We start from the raw sequence: 24,419 nt of genomic DNA, 5'->3' as shown, positions 1-24,419 counted from the left end.
GCTGCAATTCTCTTACAAGTTAAATTCCATAGAGAGGTGATAAAGCCAGGCCATTACAGATTGGGCACAATCTGAATTAAACTACCTAAAACTAGTTCAAGATAAAAATCCTTGCTCAAGATAAAAATCCTTGTGTCAGAGAACATATAGGGAAAACTGAAATAGAGAATAGCGTAAGAAGTGCCCCAAAAGATTAAGGCTGATATCATTATATTGAAAGAAAGAACAAACACCTTCTCCTGGTTTTTTTGCATTCCAATAACCACTTTAGGATGATACTCAAAAGATTTTAATGCAAATGAATCCTAACAGTAAATCCAGCACGGATAATTAAGCACTCCACTAACAAGGAAAATTCCTCTTTAAATAACCTTTCTTACCCAGTAAATCTGCACCTTCATCCACATCTCCAATTAGGCCAGAACCAGCAGATGACAGCTCTTCAAAGAGTGACTCTGTATTACGGTCAAATGCTTTGTTCTCTATGCCTTTGGTAGGAGTGCTATTCAAAGAATTAAAACAAGACATAAAAAAGCAGAAAGAAAACATTCCCACACTGAAGAAACTTTTCTCCATGTTTTTACCAGTAGTTCATTTGTTACCCCCCCAAAAAAAAACCCCAGAAGTAAAATTTTCAGCAGCTTTCAGTTGGCTTAGAGTCCTAGATTCTATCTTCAAATACTACTTTGGCATCAAGATCCCAAACTTGAGGTAGCTGCTGATTTTGAGCTGGTCAGGATTTTAATAAATTACAGCATATCAAGTTTTGGCATATAGAAATTCAGCCCCGTCAGGACTTAGTCAGCCCAAACGCTTAAAGAACAGACAGCTCAGCCAAACTGGAAGTCATTTAATGTAACAAGAATGCAAGAGAACCAAATAGAGATCAAAATATTCCTCTGGCCAGAAAGGGGGCTTCTTTCACACAAAGATCTTATGCCATTAACATTCACTATACAAGGTCATTTTTTCCATCTCGCCACATGAATGAAACACAGACACATAACATATTTGAAGGACTTGTGGCTAGACCCTAAATTGTTCAGGGCTTGCCTAGAAGATCAGGCACTCCCCCTGCTACTAAAACAACACTTGTTTATTTTTTATGGAGCTTTAGAGCTTTTGAAAGAAACGTTATCCTTCACAAAGAAAAGCCTGCAAAGAAGCAGACTCAGGCAAAAGCATTCTGCCAACACTGGGATTCCACCATCAGAATCTGATAAATAAATGCGGTAACATTTGCAAAATCAGTCATAAATCCAGATTTTAAAAATCCCTTTTTTTTCAAGGGTCCAGCTTGGAAACTGCTAGTACCTCGAAACCTTGATCTAAGGAGAAAAGGCCTCTTGGTATAGACCCTTTACTTGAAACATGGAAAAAATATTTAATTATTCTTAAGTCTGCTGTAATATGAAGTACCCTGAATATTCATCAGGTATAGCAACAGAATGAAGAACTGCAGTTGCACTTAAGAACTCCTGAGGAATTTGGGGAAGTAAGGTCACAGAAGTAGGAGATTCATTATATAATGCATGATCTCAGTCCAGTACAATTGCTAAACAAGTCACAAGTTCAAAAATGAAGTCTGGTACCTTCCAAAATTGGTCTTCCTACTCAAATCAACACACAACTTACCTGGAACCCTTATATCCGCTGAGATCTTTATCCATATCCAACTCTGGAGTTGACTCAATGATTGCCTGAACTTCAGATTTTTCTTCATTTTCATTTCCACCTAGGGAAAAACAAGTGGTATGCCTCCATAAAACAAAAATCACTGTGACATATGACATTATCTACATGCAGTTGTTATTAATTGATCACCAAATTAGTAGACTTCTGTTCAAAGACTTATCAAGGCAATTAAATGAGAAGACCTATGGATTTTGCTACTCTAATGCAGACACTGGAATTTCTAAGTCTCTCCTGAATTTAACTTAAGTCATCCAACTGTAATTATTTCCCACTATTTCTGCAATCAAAACCAAGCAGATGTCTATCATCGCATGACTTTGTGTCTAGATTAGTGCCACTTGTGCTGTTTACAAGGAAATGTCATAAATAATTTGCATTCTGGAAAAATAAGGACCGAAGCCACCAATAAATAATGTATTTGTATCTCTTACCAATATTCTGAACTCCTAAAAATATTGAGTAAAAAAACATTTCTCATTTGTGGCACAACAATTAAGATATTTCATAACGGATTAAATATGAGGTCCATAGTAACCATAAACTAAAAAGTTAAAGTAGCTCACCAGTGGATACATTTCTTGTCTCTTGAGCTACCTGTACTTCAATATTCTTGCTTACGTCCAGCTTCTCATTTGGCATATCTGTGTCCTTTGCAAGCCCTTCAACATCTTCCTTTTGAGGAGTTTCAGCAGGCAGTACAGGTACATCTGAAGCAGCTGTGGATGCTGGAGTAGTAGATTTTGAGCCTGCTTGGCTAACATCAGAGAGCTCATCCTAAAATTGAACATTGCCATTAAAAAAATGAACACAAATTAAAGTATTATTAGAAGAGTTAGGCATACAAACTGAAGAACAAACACCAAAATTACTGTATTTTATTGAAGAATATGCATATGCAAAGAAACAAGAATGGAAAGAATACTTTAAGCCACTACCACCAAATTCATCTTTAGACTATGGCTGTTTCACTTCTGTTAAGGAGGTTATAGCTACAAAAAACACGCCCTTATTTTTAATACTAATGCTTGATCTCAGTTGATAATTATAGCCACAACTTTAGGGTGCTTTTCTGTTAAGTCTTCCAGACAACAGGCAGCATTCCCATATTAATAATCCTCCTAGCTGCACAATGAACTGCTGAATCTTCCTGAGCTGTTACAAAATTTTTAATTGCTCAAAATGTGCATGTTATCTTAAAACATTTCCTTAAAAAGTAGCCTTTGAAGCACTGATGCAGAACATGGATTTAACTGATATAAAAGTATAGTATTTGCAAGCACTTCACTCAAACTGTTTTTACGCACTTTCCAGTCTGAACTGTAAGCCCTGGATGACATCGGGAATAAGACATTGAACTGCAGTGACTATTTGTCCAGTTAGATTTCGGATCAACTGTGGAACATCTGTAAATAGCTCCTTCTTAGAATCTGATTCCTGGCAACAGTTTACATTACAGTGACACTGTATGAAGAACCACAAGTATGGCTATTAATCCAGCTGCTGGACTCAAGATTACGATCATTACTCACACAGGGCTGCATCAGGCACTGAGTTTGAGGGCAGGCTAGACTGCGTTTGATGTAACTACAGGCTACTACCTGATAATATGAATAGCCCTTTTCTGGGCTTTGTCTCCTTTCATTCACATTTTACCCCTCATTCATGACCAGAGCCATACCAGCATCCAGACATCTTAACTATGACTTAAATAGCACATAAGAGTGAACAAGATCTCACTGCAGATATGAAAACAAATCGGTCTGTTTAGGCCAATATTTTCTAGCTTACAGCATTAGAGGAATCTCCTTGGGAAATGAAACACTGAGGCTGGTATGTGCAAAATGAAGGCAGGATGGCAGTTTTGATAAAAAGTTCTTTTAGGGTTTTGTTTGGGAATCAGAGGTGAAAGCAAGGCTCCTAGACAAGTCTGTGACATTTAAAGAGAACGTATCTGTTAGCTCAGGAAACCTAAACTTGTCAAGAATGAAGCAAGTTTAGATTTTGTGAAGCATGAATTCATTGTACTTTGAGAAGAAAGTGAAACTGAATTTCAAGGTTATTTTAAAAAACCCAAGAGACCTGCATGTAGACACACATTCTCTCCTTTGAACTTAGTGCAAGATGACCAAGAATTGTAATTTCTAAATTTTCACTTTTGGAACTTCCTGGAAAGATAAGATTTTAATTTGTGGGAGCAGGGAGGAAAACACACGTGTATGTATATCAGCATAAATGTAAAGCTTGCATCCTATAGTGACAACCCCCTGTGGAATATGCAAGCCCAAGAAACAAAAATTCAGCACTTTCAAGACCTGCCTATCAATTACTTCCAGTTTTCATCCTTTTTTAGTACATTTCAAAATAACCAGTTATTAATATTTGATATTCTGACAAAATTATTCAGAAATATAGTCAACTAACAGACACCTCTAAAGGAATAAAACACATACATTTACCCATAGTTATACAAGGTGACAAAACCAACATATGAAAGTGTTATACGAGATACACTGAGATACATTTATGAGATAAAAAAAAGAAAAGAAAAGAAAAGCTACACAATTTTGCCAATTGCTTTTTGAACTGGTGAAAGTTCAGCTGCTGGATAATGATTCATACTTCAGCAAGCAGATACAGAAGGGAGGAAATGGTACCCCCTACAAAGGGAATCTGGAGTTCACACAAACAGGGAATAAAACCTCAACAGAGCTGTTGGCTCTGTTCAAACATTTCTACATCTTTGTATTCCAAAAGCATCCACTAACTGATGCAACACAGACTGATCACTGACTTTCACACACAAAGCTCAAGAAAAACAGCTTGATAGCGCAAGAGAAAACAGTGAAGAGAATGGTCCTTTCCTTAAAGGAATTTCAAATAATCCCATCTATTTTATATTTCTGACTTTATTATCTACTTTATTTTTTTAGCTATCTTTTGGAAACTATACTGATTAAACTATCATGAATGTTTGTTCTAGAACTAATGAAAATGAAATGCAATTCCATTAAGTGACAATGAATTAATCAAAATATCTCAAAGCCTAAGCATTTGAAAGTCAGAGCAGTGTTGACTTAGCAAATTTGACTTTTTTGGCAATGTTGCCAAAAGACTTTTCCTGAAAAAAGAAAAAATAGTTTAAAAATTAGATAATTAAATCTGAAGTAGTAGCTCAGCTGCAATGCTTTGCAGAAATAAGCGGAAGAGAATGAATGGCACATAATTGTATGTTGACTTACAATGCTATCCAGCAATGTCACTGCTGTACAAGCTACAGGATACCCAGTCTTTTCAGTCTGGGTTTCTCCCTGGCACCTAGTCTCTGTGATGCTTTTAGAGGAAACACTGACCATTAGTGAAATGCTCATGCATGAATGGAAAACAGATGCCTGAAAGCAGAAGAATCTTTCTGTGCCCTGTACTTGATGTTAGAAGTATTTAGAGGAAATAAAAGTATTAGAGAAAAAAGTTTCGAATTCTGGTTATGGCTTCAGTGTATCATGTTATTCAACACCTTCACTTCAGAAGCACTTTACATTCACAGCTAAAAAGCAGAGATGCTGCTTTGGATCTAAGGAACTTATTCTGACTAAGCAGGTTTGAAAAATTACAGTCTGTGCTGTTTTATAAATTCTCTTTTAACAGCGCTAAATTCTTTACTTTTAGAAGAACTATACCAAGAAGCCTATGTTGACAATATATAGTAACCAATGTGATTTTCTGAGGGGACAGGATGGGATCAGAGACTTCCCTTTATACCTCATCTCCACTTACTCTTAGTCATAACATGAAGTTGTATTTCAATCACCTCTCCTAAAGTCTGTCAATTTATTGATGTTAATTGGCATAGGACAAAGGGAATAGGACAAATTTAAGATCCAAAAATGGTCCTAGCCAAGAGTTTAAGTGACAATTTTTTAGATCCAAACCCCTGTTGTCACTTTGATATGTTTATAATCAACCACTACTTACACTTCCCATTACCTCCGTATGTCCTCCAGGCAAAAAAGTCTGGGTTCCAATTATGTCTGGATAGTTTTTTAATTCTTACCAGTTTAATATTGCCCTGCTAGGTATTAAGTTCACTTAGGAGGAAATTCCCCTCACCTGTATGCCTTTTCAGAAATGACAGTACATCCATAGTCTTCCAAAAAAACCCCATCAACATAAAGATATAGGGAGGCTTTACACGTTCTGGAGTTCTTCACCCTGCAGATCCCTCCTCCCGCTGTACTGTTAGTGCGCCCTAGTCCTGGCTGCCAGATTCATCACACTCCAACACCACTCCCCCATTTTTCCATTTCTGCAGCTTGTTCTATACCACCCTCTCACTGTTGGAACACAGAACAATTGCAGGAATTATAGCCAAGTACATGTAAGGGAAATCATAATCACAGGCTAATTTAGGAAAGTTAGGTCATTCTCAACTCTGCGGCATACCTACGCTATATGCCTGGTAGCAGGCAGAGGCTGTGTTAGGAGTACTGCCTGTGTAGTAATCAAAGCTTTCCTTCTAAAACGATGTTAAACCAGCAGACCTGTTTATACTACCTAGTTACAGATCTAATGTGTAAAGAACAAGCGACTGACCTTTGGAAAGGGTCCTTAGTCAGAAAGAAAAAACCACTCATGTAAGAGGAGAACTAGCCTGTATTACCACTCATTCGGAAAACGCAACCCAAACTCCATTTCTTCCAGCAAATAAGTTCCCTCAAAGCTCATTTGAGTAAGCAACATACTTGGCTTACACAAAGATGATTTAGGGTTTTCACTCCACCCCTTCAATTTCCTTTTTCTCCCCACTAAGGATCTATAATCTGCTTATGGGAGTTTCTCCTAACACACAAGGCAGCCGAGCTGAGTGCTCACCTTTAGGCTTGTGTGGGACCGTGGCTGGCTTAGCTCATGGAATTTCCAGTGCTCTGACCCAGGTGTTTCCCCTGCTTCTCTCTGAGTTTCAGGCGTAAGTAGCGCATCTCCTGGAGGTAATGGGAAGATGCCCAGTGATATTGGACGCTCCTTTCTGTTTGAAAGAGAGACAGGTTTCATCAGCCATTTCAGATGCCACACAATTTATTTTCCTGTATGCCTCTGAAATCAGGAGGAAAGTGGTAAAATTACAGATTCAAACATTCATACACTATGCTCTATTAAATATACAATGTAGCATACACCGTTTGTATTACAGCACATAATTCCTCATTTCATATTATTTAATTGCAAATAGTCTATTTCATGGCTTTAGGCAGCAGATATTGATTGCACCAAAGCTAATCTATAGTAAACAAGTTTTACAGAAGTGGAACACAAACAGGAATATAAGATGAAAATGTTTCCTTATTTCAGATTAAATTACAATTTTTCAGCACCACTCTTAAAAAAATCTTGCACTTTTGGTTTTTTTTGCAAGATACAGTACCACATAACTCCTACAACAGCCAACAGCTAAATCATTAACTGAAGCATTTGGGAAAGTTGTAAACAATCAGCTTAAAGTCCAACTCTTCTCAAAATTTACAGTATTTTTCTTCTGAAGATCACAGGAATTACATGGATTTGTATAACTGAAGAGAACTGGGTCAAGGAATCAGAGATGTTAAAACTAGCCCAGCCAAAAATTGCGTAGTTTTAACCAAGATCAGTTCAACACTCTACTTCACCCTAAAGCTGCACAAAAGCTTGTGCCAGTAAGGCAGATGACTTCATCCCAACTCTTCACCATCTCTGTTGTCTTTATCAGTTCTTCATGGCAAACAAAGTTTGGAAATTCCAAAGCTTCACATAAAAAAAAAAATCCCCAAGTCAACCTTGCTGTCAGTAGTGTGATCAGTGAACAAAGATTAATTCTTCCTGCTAGCAAGAGACAAAAACATTGTGTAGAACGCAATTCATAGGATGCTACAGCCAGCACTGAAAAGGAAAAATATCAGCCAGGCATAGAATTGAGATAAAGCAAAGTATTTGTTCAGTCAGAACAATGAAATGCAGAAAAAAGGACTGTAATCAACTAGCACAGCCTTAAGTACACTAAAGACAGAAGATAAGAGCGTGCACAAGTAATGGCCAAAAATTATGCTTCCTGAGAAAGCACTGCCTGTAAGTATCCCTGCAGAGACAATCCAGACACAATATTAAGATTTGAGAGATCTCACATTTTAGCATTATAGAAAGTCAAATCACAATCACATATACTTTCTTTTGCAAGGCTTTTCACAAATTAAACAGAACCTAGGCAGAATATTATGTGCAGAATTAGTATCTGCACATAAGTTATATGCAAAAATATGAAAGGGAATATTGAAAAGCAAAAGAAAAAGCTAAGCACTTAAAAAAAATTTTTTTTATTTGTTTTTGGGTTTTTTTTGTTTACTTAGAAGAAAAGGTAGTCAGGAAGGGATTCTATTTAGCAATTAAGTAGTAAGCTCCTTTTGGTAAATTTTACATTGCCAAAAACCAATGTTCAAATAGCAAACAATTTTAATTGGCATGAACCTTTCCAGTACAGGTGTACAAAAGATGCTCCCTGCCACAAAAATCTTTGCAACTAATTCTCACATTGCATGTGTCTTGGCCTTTCATAAACGTTATTCCAAGTTACATTGTTAATTTGAAAGTAGTTCAGCAGAGCAAAGTAGGCAGCAAAGCAAGTAAAGCAAAATCAGTCAAGGTTACAAAATAAAAAGCATCAGATACTGTTCCAGCATCTGCAAGCTAACTGTGCTGAAAAATAGCCACGGAACTAAACCAAATTTGATTCCAGTAATTCCCTCTATTGTAACAGGTTCTGCTTTTCTTTAGTTTTCCCACAACTCTAATGTGTGTGGGGAACAAAAGACAACACATAAGCTTAGATTATATCAAAAGACAGACTGAAACCATTTCATTGGTTAAGAAGTCCAGCAACAAAAAAAGGAAAAAAAGCAGCCCTTCAGCGGTAAAGAAAGCCGGTGATAAAGCATGCATTGTGAAGGGCCCTTCGCTTTGGAAAACGCCTCCCGGAGCAATGGTTCGGAGCAGACAGATTTGCTTACTTGTAGGATATGCCACAAAGCTTATCTTCTTTGCAGTCTTCAGAAGAGAGAATTTAAACAAAATGGGTACCAAAAAAGTTCACAACTGACATTTGCTTTTTTTGCGGAATAGTTTTAAATGAATTTTATAATGACCATATTTTGATGTGCTAAAACACAGTTCAGGTGCATTGCAAGACCACACAGTAAATGAAGTTTGAAAAGGGGGCTTATTTTGGAAATGAAGGTTGTTATGTGTGTGTCTGCATTAAAAGAAATCATCTGGTTAGACTGAAGCAATTTCAACTTTTTTCACTGGTTGTTGACCGGAAAGCAAAGAACCCCTTCTACTCCCTCAGTGTCCAACAAATACCTGAAAACACGACAATGAGCAGAAGACATGCACGTGTTTTAAAAGCCTAAACTAATATTCTGAAGTGATGTATCGAAGCATTTACAGGAACCTTTAGGACAAGCAACCAGATGCTCTGTTCTAAAATCTGACAAATGTTAAAAAAATAGAAACAGTTCTTCTGCAATTCCTTCATCCTATATTTTCATCTTTTTTAAATGAATAAGTGACTAACTTATTTGAACTCATTGAACTGAGTTCCAATTCCTGTAATTCCTAAAACAAATTACTAGGGGCAGGAAACAGGATAGCTTCCCAAAACCCCTCAAATCCATTATTCTCCAGGGGAGCAAAAGCACATTACAAAAGAATTATTTCTTAAACCATCTGACCGCTTAAATATATTTAAAAAAAAAAAAAAAAATCTAACAGAAGTTATTCAACATGAAGTTCAATATTTTGCTTTGGTTTTTTTAGAGTTGGGGGTTATTTGTTTTGGGTTTGGTTTTTTCCCCCCCTTTAAACAAGCACAGCATTACTAACTAGGTCAGTCTATAGAGAGATTTTATTTCTTTGTATTTAAATATTCACAGACATTTATTATCAGTTATTAATAATTAGTATTTCTTTTATCTATTGATTGGCTTTAAACCTTTGGAACAACCCTTCTGTTCTCAGAGACTCAAGTTAAAAGCATACTATCATAGAAAGTCTACACGCACCATGTATTAAGGAGAAAGAGTCACATAGCTCTTTCAACAGAACTATTTCCAGCATTTTTCCCTTTTTAAATAAAGTTTACTATTATATTTACAACCACAGTTAAAATATGTCAAGTTTTCAGGTCAGAAAGCTACATTTAAAAACTTTTCCAGCTGTTTTCCCATTTGTAATTATACTACTAAAATGTGTCAAGATTACTTTTGGTCACAATATCCTAATGCATCTCTGCTACTGCTCCAGGCAACTAGGACAAACAGAACATAACTTGAGGGGGGACAGATAGAGTTGGCAGCTCGCCATACAAGTATAGAAAAAGAGGAGAGGATAACATTTGGCTGAACAATAGTGAATAGGCTTTAAAAGCTCTAATGCTTAAATAATGAAAGACTTTTTTCCCCACCAACCAATAATCAGATTTTTTTAAAATAATGTGATCAACTAATTTCTGTGGTTTTGAGCAGATTATCAATTAACTGATCTTATGTAATTCTTTTAATTAAAAAAAGTGAAATTTAATAGTACAAGGCCTCAAACTGCATACATTTATGGCTACACAAGATCAGCCAAGTACCTGACAATACACTGAACGTGAGCTTTACCCATGACATTATCACAGCTTTTTTTGCAGGTTACAATAAGCCAATGTAATAGCTTTCCAAAAAAACCAAAAACAACAAACCATAAACTGACCTTGTACTTGCTGAATATAAGGCAATGAAATATGAGCGTATAAAAAAATATACTGCCATATCCCAGTCCATAAATTTTATGTTTACAAAAAGAATTTGAAATTTATACATACTTTACATCTCTAATTTACCCTTGCTCTTTCTTTTTGAAAGGAAAACGGAAAGCAGAGAAAAAGAAAGTGCATGAAGCTAAGGTTCAGTAGGTCAGAGTACCTGAGTATCCTTGGTAGGTTCTGCGTCAGAGCTGGCACACCAGTAGAAATAGAAAAGTGCACAAGCAGCAAAACAGAGAGAGATACCAAGATAGCCGAATTAATGACCACCGCCCCGCCAACGAAGCCAAACACAAATAGCAGCATGCATCCAGGATTCATGGCGCTGTGCTGGCATGGTGAAACGCCGGAACCAAGAAGGCTACACAGGGGCCGAGGGTGTATCTTTGTAGGCAAAGTCTGTCATTCAGCCGCTGCCACAAAAACAATGCCATCAGCAGCAGCTTTCCACTCTTCTGCAGCAGCTCCAGAGCAATGACATCACCGCTCTCCTCCCCCTCGCGCCGGGAGCCGCCGGGCTCCTCGCAGCATCTATGCAGCAACGCAGAGACACAGCCAGCCCTGGAGTTATTCCCCCCTCCTTCCACGCAGAGTTCATAGGCTAGAAAGCTTCAAAATCTGCATAATATATTCACATCAAGCCCTTAGAACAAATGGGTACCTCGACATACACCTTCAGCAAGCCGTACACAAAGCCATGGCAAGACATCAATTATTTTGGGACAGCTGCTGACATTTTCCCTGCCTACCCAAATGCAAACGCTCAAAAAAGCTGAAATTGTTTAAGGCTAATGTACAAAGTATATCTCAATGTTTAGCAGTACAACAGCAAAAGCCTCTTTCTACTGATTTCTACACTATTCTCTTACCGCATTCCAATCGTACAACAAATCTTTCCGATTCAGCCAAACCGTTGTTGTGGGATTAAAGAACAAAGTCTTGCAAACACAAATGAATGGATTTTCTTTCTTTCATTTCAGGGCGAGAGCGTAATAAAGAGCTTACCTAATTCTACTGTGTGTTGTGGATTCTAGCTGATCGCCCCCCGTTAGCTGATGAAGTTTGGTTCTTTCCAAGTGCTCCATATAATTGTGAATCATCTGTTTAAAATGACAGAGAACAGCAAGAAATATTTAATACCATTTACTTTTACTATAACTGCATAATTCTTGGCCAATACAATATAATCTTCCCCTGTAATGCTAAAAATAGTAAAAGTATTCAGAAACATTAAAGAAATAGAGAAAGAAGCAAAATTATACAGTGTGTAAAACCACAAACCAGAAGAGAAGCCCATAATAAATAAAAAAATTGGAGAACTTACTTGTGCATTCATGCACTGGAAACATCCTAAGTGCACAAAGTGCATATGATATTACAAAAAAAGAGTTTTGAACAGACATGCCATGTTCACATCCATTTCAGAGGCTGTTTAAGACCTCTATGTCCAACAGGTATTAAAATTCACTATATGACACACAATACATTTCACTATAGCTTAACTGCAAAGAACTGCAAAGGTCAGACAATATGCACCTCAAATATTACACATAATAAATATGCAAACTAAAAATCAGATTATTTCCATAGACAGAAATACGAAGTCAGCATCTGTTATCTTTTTTCTTTCAACATCCAAATAAATTTAAGTTCACTTATAGAAAATACAGAAAGCTTTGGTTTTAAATTATCTAAACTGACATCTCATAAAAAGGACCGAGTGCCTGTGGATTTTTAGCACTCGTGAAGAGCTTTGCTTCCTTGCTCTCTTTCTTTTAAGAGAGACAGCCACAGGCCAACATGCTGACTCCCGCAGTCATGACTTATTTAATGAACCCCGATTCCAATCAGTCAAAGGATGATCCTACTCAGATGTAACTGATCCAGGACGTGCATAGGGAGAAGTAACAGGTATCGCTGCGTTACTCCAAAACATTAATTTGGACATAAGTCTTTGAAATGAAAACTGGGAAAGCCTGAAGAGAAGCCTACATGACATTTGGTATTTTTAGCATTTCTGCACTCACATTCAAAGATGAATAGGGCACTCGGAACAAGAAAAAAAAAGAAAAAGAAAGAAAGAAATCATAGGTGTACTGCAGAAAAATTTAGTGTACTTTTCTCCTGAGACATATTCAGGTCACATCTCAAAGGCTTCCTCTAGAAAAAAATACCTATGCTCTAAAACTGTAATTTCTTCTGCTATTCTAGAAAGGGTATACACACACTTTTAGAATAGTGTTATTAACAGGCATTTGTACAACCAATATTACATAACCTTTTATTTTGGGGACATTTGCATACATTTCAGCAGGACCTGGAAACCTACACCTAGGTGTTACTCTCAAGTCAGGGCTGATCTGTCCAAGGCCAGTAAGCTTGACCTTCGGATGCTACTAACTTCAGTTGATACCAGCTTCTCCACAAACACTGCTTGCCAGCATTAGCTATATATGAATATATATTCTTAGTGTGAGATTTTTTTGGTAGAGTGAACGGACTTAAGATATCCTGATTGATGGATATCCTATAAATCAGTAACTTACATGGTAAATACTGTTTACATACAGATCCTGGTTTTCCCAGCATTCACCTGAACTAATTAATATAATTCAGACCAGGGGAAAAAAAAAATCATGCTTTTTTAGAGAAACGTTATATAATATACTTTAACTGCTGTCAAAAGCTTACAAAATTTATCCTCCAACAAAATGATATAAAAGCAGTGTTTTACTAGGACCATCTCATTTGCTTTCTGAATTTTTTTAATGCTAGCTCATACACAGACGCAATCAGAATTGAAAGCTCCACCTTCACCTATCCACATTTCTTGGTTTTTCTGTTTCCACCAAGCAACCAAAATCAGGTCTTCCAATGGTTCCTGTGCATAGTTTTACACAAGTTTATTATAATCCAAATTAATTTAGAAATTCCAGGAAAAAAAAAAATGAATAACTTTGAAATGCACATTAGACCATTCTGTATCCTGTTCACATATTCCCTCATCATGGGGGGGGAGATATTACTGAACAAAAGCTGACCTACCTGCAAACAATTCCATTTACAGCACACCAATTGGTTTCTCTAAGTAAAATTTTAAACAGAACATCTGTGGTGCTTTGTAGCTAGTGAACAGAAGCTGAGTAACTAGTACCTTTCAAGGGAACAACTAACACATGGGAAAAAAAGAGTAGGGTCAGGAAAACCTGCACAACTTTCATGTTTTGCAAAATACATGGTTTAACCCACTTTCTTCCCTCCTCTCAGTCTATTCTTCTGTTTACTGAAGTGTCTCATCATATTTATTACCCACATACAGAGGCTAGAGGGCAGGTCAATCAAAAGGACTATGTAGTTTAACACTGTGCTGCAGATAAAAATACTGCTGATGGTAAAATAAGCAAATCTGAAGGTCACATACTTCAGCATAAAGCGTGTAAGCTATAGGAACACAAAAATAAGATGAAAAACCAAATGTGTACATCATGTGCATGTGCAGTGCAGCATGGCAATTTGTCCACAGATCCAGGCTATACATGCCAATGGTGTCCCAAAAATCTGAAAAACAGTGGTACCGCCATGTAAAGCCCGCACACTGCCTCGATCCAGGGTCCCAAGGATAAAAGCTGACAATACTGGAATACTGTCCACAAGCAGCGAAGTTCCTCACCCTCCCTCCCTACCCATGGGACAGGGGACAGAGGCTACACAGCTGGTGCTGTAGAGTCATGAGACATAGCACATGGATTCTCAGCATCTAGAAATCAGTTAATAAAAAGGTTGAAATAAAAAATTAAATACTATAACTTATTGGGAACTTAGCTCACTAACTTCTCGTCTACAACAACATTTTGAAGACTCCCTCCAAAACCACTGGGATTTGAACTAGATCACCTCCAGAGGCTCTTTTCAATCTAAATTACTCCAAGTCTTAGCATATCCTTGAAGTGCCATCCCGATCCAAAATAAAAAGTCTAATGAATTAACACACTAGAAATCCAAGTGCTAGAAATTTGATGAAAAGTTTTGCTATGTTTTGAGATTACTCGGCTATCCAAAGAAAAAAAAATATTACTGACAATTAAAAATAGATATAAATGGAATAATTGCTCTCTACTCAGCACAATTCTTATTGAAGTTACACTAAAGGACAGATGACAAATAAAAGACTGTATCTACTACCCTTCTCTTCAGTAAGAGTTGCAGTCAATATTTAATCATCCATAACCTTCTACTATTGACAGCTCACCTTGCTGCCCCTGAAGTCCACAAGTATTTTGATTATGACCAATTGTTCCAAGGAAGACATCATAAATACTGACCACTCTTCATCATTGTTGTAACTAAATACATTGCTCAATTACCATTAGTTGAGGGGATTAAAGATAAACTCAGAACTTGGAAGAATTACCTTATGTAGTTAACAGCATTTCATAATTCACATGTTAGCTCATTTTAGGGCACAACATGTAAAAACTGACTATAATGGGCTCTTGAAGACATTACAGCATGAATATGAAAGTCATTCCCTTCGAATGCAAGTGACAGCAATGCAGTATTTTTCATCTCAAAAAATACTCAGATTGGTTTCCTCACACAGCACTTGACAAGTTCTGCAACTGTAGAAAGCGTTACAGGTTTTTCTATGTCTTGAGCTTTAGCATTCAGTGAAACACAATGAACATCCTATCACTAGTTTCTATTCCTACCCTCACAAATACGACCACTCCCAATGTACACAAGCCTGATACTTTCTTTATCACAAACAAATGTGTATATACCATGTTGTGGTTACTGTTACCTGCACCTTTTCCTTAACCAGCTTGAGAGCATCTCCTTTATACCTTCCTTTCTCTTTCACTCCTCCTTCCTTTCTGTGTCAACGCTTTAACTCCCCCAGGACAGGTTTTAGTAATTCTTTCACTGTCAGACCAGGCTCTGTGCTACAGCCCTCACTGTTCATCCTGCAGATCCAATCAGATTTGGCACAAGCGGCTCCTCCCTTTGGGAATGTGCGACGAACTGCGTATATATAGATCTTTCTTTGTCCCACATAATCTAGATTTATTAAGGTAATAGACATTTCTAGAATCTCCTTGATTCAGTATGAAAGTCCTAAACATACTTCCATGTAACTACCTTTTACCTTTAAGGATTCGTGGTGAGCTTGTCACTTAAGTAAAAGCATTCCCACTGGTGAGCTTGATGCATCTTTATCCACATATAAGATGATGTTGCTGGCAGATACAATAGCACGCAAAGATGTTAAATCCAGGCTTTATACATCAAGCTGTTAATGCTTAGCATAAGGCTTTAGAAAAACTATTTGCTTGAACAGATACCTGAAGTCTAATCTCAAAAACACTAGGACTGGTACCCATGCTTAGCCACAATTGTAATTAGACATCTCCACTTAGCCTTCTCTTCCTGTTTCCCTACTTTCACAGGGACTTGCTGGGGCTATCTGTTCATCCAAATGAACCTGACAAAGTACATTCCCAATGCCAGAGACAGGCTCACTGTTCTGTCACATTGTATCAGCGCAAAACACTGAGAAATTTCCATGGCCCAATTATGCTTCATTAAACTAAGCCCATATTCTGTTTAAAGAGATATTGAACCATCTTAGCCTTATGTTTCCCAAAGGCTAAAAAGAATCACTTCCTTAACAGAAAAAAAAAAGTTTTAATTTGGAAATCTGTGCAGAGAAGTGCCACAGGTGTTAGTCAACTCTCAAGTAGATGCTATAGTACTGCTTTGCCTCAATTTCCCAACTGAGTAGTAAATGTAAAACAGCCTGCAGCCAAGCCTTTAAAAAGCCAGTGCCATAGTTATGAATTGTGCCCCATTAACTACGCAGAAAAAGAAAATAAGACCCTTCACCTCCTACTCAGGAGGTTTGCTCTGAAAGAGTCACTAGCAGCAGCGCATCATCTCTTTGCAGCAAAGGCAAAAAGCACCAGCAGGTACGTGCAGAAGACAAGACTGCTTTTATACAGGTAATATAACAAGTAAATTTTCTATTAAACAGAACAGTATTTGAGATAAAAGCTATAACCAAGTAATAAAATTCCTTTCTAAGTCTATAGAGCAAAGGTCCAAACATTTTTGGATTAGACCACTGTCAACCATTCAACTTTCTAGCGTATGTCCTTGTGGCTGTACGATCATTTCCTGCATCTGGTCCTTTATAGCCAGAGAAAGATGGAAACGAGACTTTGTGTAGTTAAATTCCAGAAGTTCAGATTCAGGAACTCCAGCATGCAGCTTTATTGCTCATTTGTTCTGAGCATTAGAACGGAGCAAGATCAGCGCAAGATCAAAATAGGCTGCAAGCAGAGGAAAGACAAGGGACCAGAGCATGTTAACTAAGCAGGGAATCATGACATGGATGTCAGAACGTGTTCAGCTTGTATTCACACATGATGTTCTGACTGAACATGTTATGCTCTCCACTACTTGCTACAAATGCCCAGCTACACTCCATCTTCCAATCTACCAACTCAACTGCTCAGGTTATCATACCTTAATCCATTTAAAATCAAGCCAGTTAGCTCAAGCACAGACTTACCAGGGGAGGAAGCTTAAGGGGATATATTCCACTCACACTCATTAGCTCACCTCCCACTCTATAGAGAGCAGCAAGAAAGATAGAGGCTAATTTGACAGAAGGTTGAAGAAGGCTAAAGCCTCCTCCCAGAGCTTTAACAAGTCACAGCAGCCCTGCTGTCTCTGCAGCTGCAAAGACACCTTGTTGCTAGGGCAGGCTGGTGCCCCAGAGCTGCAATGCAGAGCCCTGTCGCTGGCAGGCTGAGCTCCAAGGAGCACTCCCAGCACTCATCACAACACACACGCCGCGGGAGAGGGATTCAGTTCTCTGGTTCGCATCACTGGTGTAACTTCCCACGGCTTAATCAGTTTTAAGTAGGTCTTGGTCCATTTTGACTGAAACTGTTTAGGTGAAATTCCCACGAGCTGCTGAGCGAGCGAGCTTGCTGGGCAGTGATCTACCAGCCACAAGCAGGTAGGGTTAGTGCTGAAAGAGGACATGGTTACAGAACCTCAGTGAAGTCAAGAGTTGGAAGAGAAAGAAGTCTGAAATACTAAGCTGTGAATTAAAGAATACGGGGGAAATAAAGGGAAGCAAATACCAAAGACAGGCAGAACAGAAAAAATTGCTAGAAATTAAGACTGCAGAAAAGGCAGTCAAGTCACATCTTTAATGCGACATCTGTCAAAGTAATCACTGCCAACATCTTAGAGATTTAAAAAAAAAAAAGAAAAAATCTTTCTAATGCTCTGTTCAGTATTTGGCCAATTGATAGAAAAACAATTGCCATTTCAGTAAGTACCAAAGATGGATCACTTGCAAAGACAATGGTGAAGCTGATTCAGAAGGAAAAAGGTATTCCTTCCTAGAAAAACATGAAAATAAGAAAGGTTTCAGAAACAAGTATTGTGATAGAAGTATTTAAGCCAATAAACTTGATAACTTAATGCTTAAAGTAGGTTGGATATTTGCCAAAATATCTTGCATTAAAAGAAAAAAGTTACTACACAGACCTAACACACTAGAATTTGTTGGGAGAAGGGGAAGCAGGAAATCACAAAGGGGATGGGGGAAGACCGGCACTATTATCAGACAGTCCTTTCCAGTCCCCAGGGATTTCAGTCCCTGAGTCTTAAACACACACCAGATACCAGCATTAAAAATGCTGACCTGAGACAGTCCATGACTAAAGTAAAGTACATCAGGAAGTTCGTACTTTGCAAGATTGACAATGGTCTCTCTAATTGTGCTCAAAAATGTCTTTGCAAATGAAGATAAGGAGTATCTAGTTAACTTCCCAAGGTTAGTCACACAGTTATTAAAAAGGCTCCCAACCTTTAATAAACAATCACACTCCTGGTAGCTATTCTTTGCCCTTAGTTCCCAGCCCAGAGCTGAGCTTTTGCAGCCCACAAACCCATTACCCCATCAACTCTCCATGTCCTATCTTGAATATACTGTTGTATTTCAGCAGCTGCCAGCTGGTGGTCTGAGAATTTTGAGTACCTCTAGTATTGTGTACACACACTTGTCACCTGAAGACAGAGATCAAAATCTTCATAGACAAAACCAGAAATAACTTAAGGTAAAGGTTTTTGGTTTTAGAAGCTATGTAACAAAGGGAGAGAAGTGAAACATTCAAAAGGAAAAAAATTAAAATGCTGAGACTGGGAAACAAAGAAAGAAGGAAGTAAACATGCTGAAAGAAAGGGGCACAGAAAACACGAGAGCTGAGTTTAGGAGCACAGAGGTATGAATATACCATGTTGCATTACAAGTTATTTCTTTATGAAGAAAGGACATAGTCACCTCAGTAACAACAAAGCCCAAGGAAACACCTCTCCCTACACCAAAGAAAGTGAATTTAAGATGTAAAAGCATTTAATAAATTGGAATCAAACCAGAAGAGGTTGTTGTCCATTTTGGAGCAAAACCTACATAAAAAGATATTCAGAACATTTCATTAGCATTTCATTGAATTAATGGTGCCCAATACATTTAGTTATCTTGAACTCTGCAAAACGGGATTCAACAAAAACCTGTGCCATCTATTGTGATCGTACCCATAGGTTCTAACTAAAATAAACCAAAACTTTGCAAGCACACAGTACTCTGAAGTACTTCCAATTCAAAAGGGTGTAAAACTTAAGTGGGCAGCATTAAGCTTTGTCACTTCTCATTTTACTTAAATTTCCAGTTTTCAACAGATGCAGCATTCTAAAGCAACTATTTAGTAACAAACGTGATCTTAAATACATCAGGATTTAAGTAAATATTTGAATATTTTTAAGAACTGCAGAAATCTTGTCATGCAATACTCAAGAGTATTGCTGGTTGTGGTTCCAAGCCACTTTCAGCTGTTGTCAGTATAACATACTCATCTTAAGATTGCTAAGGAAGTACTAGAGGTAACCAAATCAGACATTTGTGTTTGCTTTCCCTTTCCCCACATGTGGTCTTTTGAACTAGGAACAGTCAGTATTGCATTCCCCACTGTTAGTGATGATCTAAAAACAGCTATCTGACCCTTCAAACAAAGGCAAAGCAATCAGAGTAAGTAGAAGAACTGTGCTCAATATTGGGCCTTCAGATTAATCAGAATTGTTCAGAGAACCTAGTGATTTCCTCACTAAAATAAATATACCATTTAGGCAGTAAGCACCCCTGCATGGGAAAGACAACCTGCTGCTAAAAATCAAAGCACTGCAAGTGCCTTTATGCTCTAGAACCAACTTTAAAAGTGTGGCTCTTATTTAATTTAACAAAGTCAAACTTGTCCCATCTTCACCAGCAAACACTGTTTTCAATAGCTATTAGTAAGTATGGCAGTGACTTCTTTTAATCTTGAATCTCAGTAGGAGGCCAATTTTTGAAGGTATTTGTTCCTTCAATGGTACAAGTAAAACCAACACAGAAAACTGCTGGAAAGAGTACTGAGATTGCAATTTCATTTCTATTTCTTTGAAGTTTATTAGCGTGCTTTGAAGAATTGTCTTTGAAACATGAAAAAGCAAATTCCTATTTTTTTAAAAACTTCTGAATATCTGAGAAAGCTATAAAATTGACAAACGTGTAATCAAACTAACATGGAAAAATAGACACTTAGATGTGAATTAGAAAAACTACACACCAAATGAAGCCTGGTTACAACGAACATTACCAATACAAACATCGAAGCATCAGTGAATAAACTAAAGCACCCAATAATTTTCCCAGTTGCTCACAACACAAAGTTTTCCATAGATCTACATTTTTACAGATACCCTGAATTCATCTTGGCATAGCGACCTACCTCTGTATGTCTTGAATGAAGTGCATTATATTCTTTCTTGAGTTCTGCCTCCCTCTCCTCAAGTCTGCTAACTGGAAAAAGAAAAATTAAAAAAGGAATTAAAATTAAATTCAGAGTTCTAGTAAATGAGACTGTGACTTGCCCAGGACTAGGCAACCAGATCAGAGATGAGAGTATTCTTACTAGTGAAGAGCGAAGAGCAGGATAAAAAGTACGTTGATTCTTGTGTTTTTAAACTCTCAACACTTGAGCTTTCCAAGTACATCATCAGCAGCGTAATCTTAAGATTTGCAGTCCTCGTAAAAAGCCCAAGTACTATTCTCCCTAGCTGATTGCTAGTCCAATGAGAGGGGATTTTTATGATCAAGGACAGCTTACTGCTTGCACCAATCCAGATTGTTTCACACGTGCACATGGAAAACATAGGAAGAGGCAGAAGCCACGTGAGCTAGACTCAATCTCGGATGAGAGCTGTGAGCTCCAGTTAAAGCTCTACATTGGTTTTCTAGAATATAACCACACAATCTCCAGAGGTGTTTAACTAGGACAAACATAAACAAGGTATTTTTTAAATAGCTTCAAGTCATATGTTGTGGTAACAGAAATTAAGACTTCTGCTGGCATTCACTCATATTCCACTGAGTATTAAGGCAATAGATTCAGGGAAAGAAAACATTTTAATATTTCTGTAGGTATTCCAAGAAATTAAAAATACATCTAGCAGATTTGGTAAAACTTTAGACAATAAGTTCATATTAAGAAGAGATGAGCTGGAACAAAATATGCAATTGATTTGCAGAAAACCAAAGAGAATTCAGAACTATCTTCACACAACTAATTCCTTCTATTCAAACAGAAAACATTTTTTGCTGCTTAGATGTGAATTCCATCTTTTTGTTTAGGTATTTTTGAGCACCATATTTATGTGATGTAAGCATGTGTTTCAAATTCTGTAACTGAGCTTCTCTTATTCCACTTGCCATGTTTAAATACCCCTGGGAAACTTCAAATTTATAGTTACTCGTCTCCAGAGACTCATTGCCAAACACACATTATCCGAAGACAAATGCCAGCATCTTCTCTGCCATTTGCACATTTTCATATTGCCAACTGGGTCTTCTGAAAATTAATTCTCAGTATACCATTTCTTTTTGCTCCATGTATCTGTATTTTGGCACAGTATTTTATTGTAAATACGGTTCAATTGAAAAAAAATCTTTGCCTGAGTCAAATGCTGGAAGCAAAATACACAATGGTCTACTCAACATTCTTAGCTCCTAATCTAATCTTGCTCTTATAAGAACATTAAGTTCCTTGACACAACCTTTTGCACTCCACATATAAATATCTGACCAAAAGTATTAAATCAAATTTTATTTATACTAACGCAAGATTGAACACTTTCATTTCTACACTGTTACGAGACTGAACAAGAGTTCTTTGGGTCAAATAGCAATAAGCGATATATAAGTGTCTACAGCACAACATATACAAAAATATATTTTACAGCACAATACATACATAAATATGTATTTTTGAGACGCAATGCGGGACATAAATAATATCTAACGAATGGAAGATTTTAGTTTATTATTTTTAGGCAACAGATATTTTTAAGCTTCCTCATACGTTTAAAGGGAGGTTATATGGAAGCTTGTGGTAAGCGCCTACAGAAATGAGTGTCAGAATCTGTAGTTGCAAAGCATGATATGACCACCAAATTTTACCCACTTAGACTGACCAGTATTCTAGTCAGAAGTAACTACATTTTACAACAATTGACCATCAGAGACATCCTAGCAGTAACCAGTCGGTAGCTACAAGGCAGAGCTCAGCAGCTTCAGCTGCCCACACCCCATCCAGTGACGGCTGTGCTCGCTTCGGAATCCACCATCTCCGGGCTTTGTGTTACAGTTCCCAGCGTCTCTCCCTTCCCGGCAGACCAAGGGCCTGGTAACCTTTCCGCTGTGCTAGACCTGCTTTAGGACAGGCAGATAGCCTGGAAATCAGAAAGTGCAAACTGCATGACTAATTGGCTTCCTGTTTTGTGAAACCAGCTCCCTTCCCTAGAAACAGTGTCCAAGCACCCCGCAAGAGGCGGGCAGCCCTGCCGCAGCTCCGCGCCTGTCCTGCCTCCCTGTGAAACACCACTGCTTCATACTGGATGAAGTTGCAGTTCAATGCAGCCTCACCAGGAACCTGCAAAGAAACCACGGCGATGCACACTGACGTTGTTCGGTATGCTTTTGTCTAGACAGTGCAGCCAACACTGGCTCCCAGAGATTAATTTTATCTGGTGGATTCTGGGAAAAGTACTTGACAGTGCATTTAATGAAAATGAACACTACATTAGGTGTTACAAATACTCTTCTTTCTTCGTAGCTGTCCATAACCTACCTTCATGAAATCCACAGAAGTGTTTCCCACTGTTATGGATATAACAAACACTTTCACAACAGTTGAGGTTCCATATTGAAGCACACCATTTTCTCTTCTCCTTCTATGGCCCCATTTCAAATAGTTCCTTAAATCAAGTCATAGAAGACAAATGTACATAGATACAGGTACTGCATAGTCAAGGAGGATATGTTCATTAAACCTGATAATTATTTTTGTAACATACAAAGGTTAAAGAAAATGAAGGCCCTAGAAGATGATGTAATTGTCATTCAGCACTTTCTTCTGGAAGTCATTTCCAGCTATGTAACACATTACAGTTCTACAGCTGGAAGTTTCAGTCATAAGCGGATGTACACTCAGTTTATACACCCTCAGACACCACATTAACAGTCCTCAAAACAGGCTTTTCCAATACCAGCAGGATGATACACAACACCGGAAGGCTATTCTACCCAAAACATGCCTCCCATCAAAGACAAGATCTTGATAAACGAATCAACAAAACACACTTCCCTTTTCCAATTAAACACTGTGGAAGAGATCAGATATTCCCTGAGGATTCCCTGAGACTTGAACACAGAAGATACTTGAACCTAATGAAGAACAGCCAGAAGAATTTTGAGGAAGACCACCAGATTCTGGCCCCAAAACCTTGGAGACGCTTACTAAGTCCCTATTAAAGGTACACTCCCATCAGCAGCAACAGGAAACTAAATAGGAGACAAAAAAAATGCCTTCCACTGGCACCCAGAAGTACATTTAAAACCGAATTGTCGCCGGTTCCATTTTACTCCACCAGCGCGCAAAAGAGTGGAAGTCTGCCACCACCCTGTAACATCCCCCCAAGAGGAACAGAGCTGGGCACTGGCACTGCCTGACACACTCTGAGTCTGCGAAGTGGCAGCCAGACATGGTTCCCATCAATTTGACTTTTAAGTAACAATAAAAAAAAGCTCCTCTGATATTTCAGTCTGAGACTTTTTTCCACTAAGATGTCAAATTCTTAATGGGTAGATGTTAAATCAGTTTCATGATATACGTCCTAAAAGCAAAATATCCATTGTCTCTGTTGTAAGATGTCTTTATAAAGCTATTATATCCTTGTTATATCATGGAAGATATTACGTTGCAAAATTACATTGTGCAAGATATCACATATGCAAAATATAATACACATCTAAAAAGTTTCACTACTCACGGTTGCACGTCTACATGGAAAAATTTTAAAGGTCTTTCAGTATCATAAGTATGACCATAAAATGCAAATATTCTAGTACTTTTAGGCTGATACAAAAGCATCCCACTGGAACAACACCACAAGCTCATGCCCAAAGACTACCTGCAACCTTCTCCAGCACTGTCAATATGGTAACACATTCAATGACCTCAAGTACCAATCCTAATCAAAGTTGTCTCAAATCAAACCAATCAAGCCTAAAAATGGGAGATTAAATATTATAGCAAACTAGAGGCAGGAGTTTCTGCCTCCTGACAGCATTACGAAGAATTAGGCAGCAAAGCTGCCCACCCTGCCTGTTCAAAAGTCAGAGCTTACCTCCCAAGTCTGATGGCTTTTACCAAGTTTGGAACACCCTCCATCTGTATGTTGTCCTCTGCCTCAAACTGCTGATAAGCCTGAGGGGGAGAAAGAGAAA

General features: G+C 37.9%; 1 protein-coding gene across 2 annotated transcripts in view; it reads right to left on the bottom strand.

The window, feature by feature from the left end:
• The window catches only part of SPAG9 (sperm associated antigen 9), a 34,717-nt gene extending 23,736 nt beyond the window's left edge, over positions 1–10,981 (bottom strand). For both annotated transcript variants that reach the window (XM_009587903.1, XM_009587904.1), the window contains exons 1-5: positions 10,683–10,981; positions 6,565–6,718; positions 2,259–2,469; positions 1,636–1,735; positions 381–502 (exon numbers count right to left, since the gene is read on the bottom strand). In XM_009587903.1, the coding sequence (XP_009586198.1) occupies positions 381–502; positions 1,636–1,735; positions 2,259–2,469; positions 6,565–6,718; positions 10,683–10,843 (748 nt within the window). In that variant the 5' untranslated portion in view covers positions 10,844–10,981. The remainder of the gene's footprint in view (positions 1–380; positions 503–1,635; positions 1,736–2,258; positions 2,470–6,564; positions 6,719–10,682) is intronic.
• Between the last annotated feature and the right edge of the window lie 13,438 nt (positions 10,982–24,419).

This window comes from Fulmarus glacialis, unplaced genomic scaffold, assembly GCF_000690835.1.
Source record: "Fulmarus glacialis isolate BGI_N327 unplaced genomic scaffold, ASM69083v1 scaffold16641, whole genome shotgun sequence".
Classification (NCBI taxonomy): domain Eukaryota; kingdom Metazoa; phylum Chordata; class Aves; order Procellariiformes; family Procellariidae; genus Fulmarus; species Fulmarus glacialis.
This window is presented reverse-complemented; position numbering and strand designations above follow the sequence as displayed.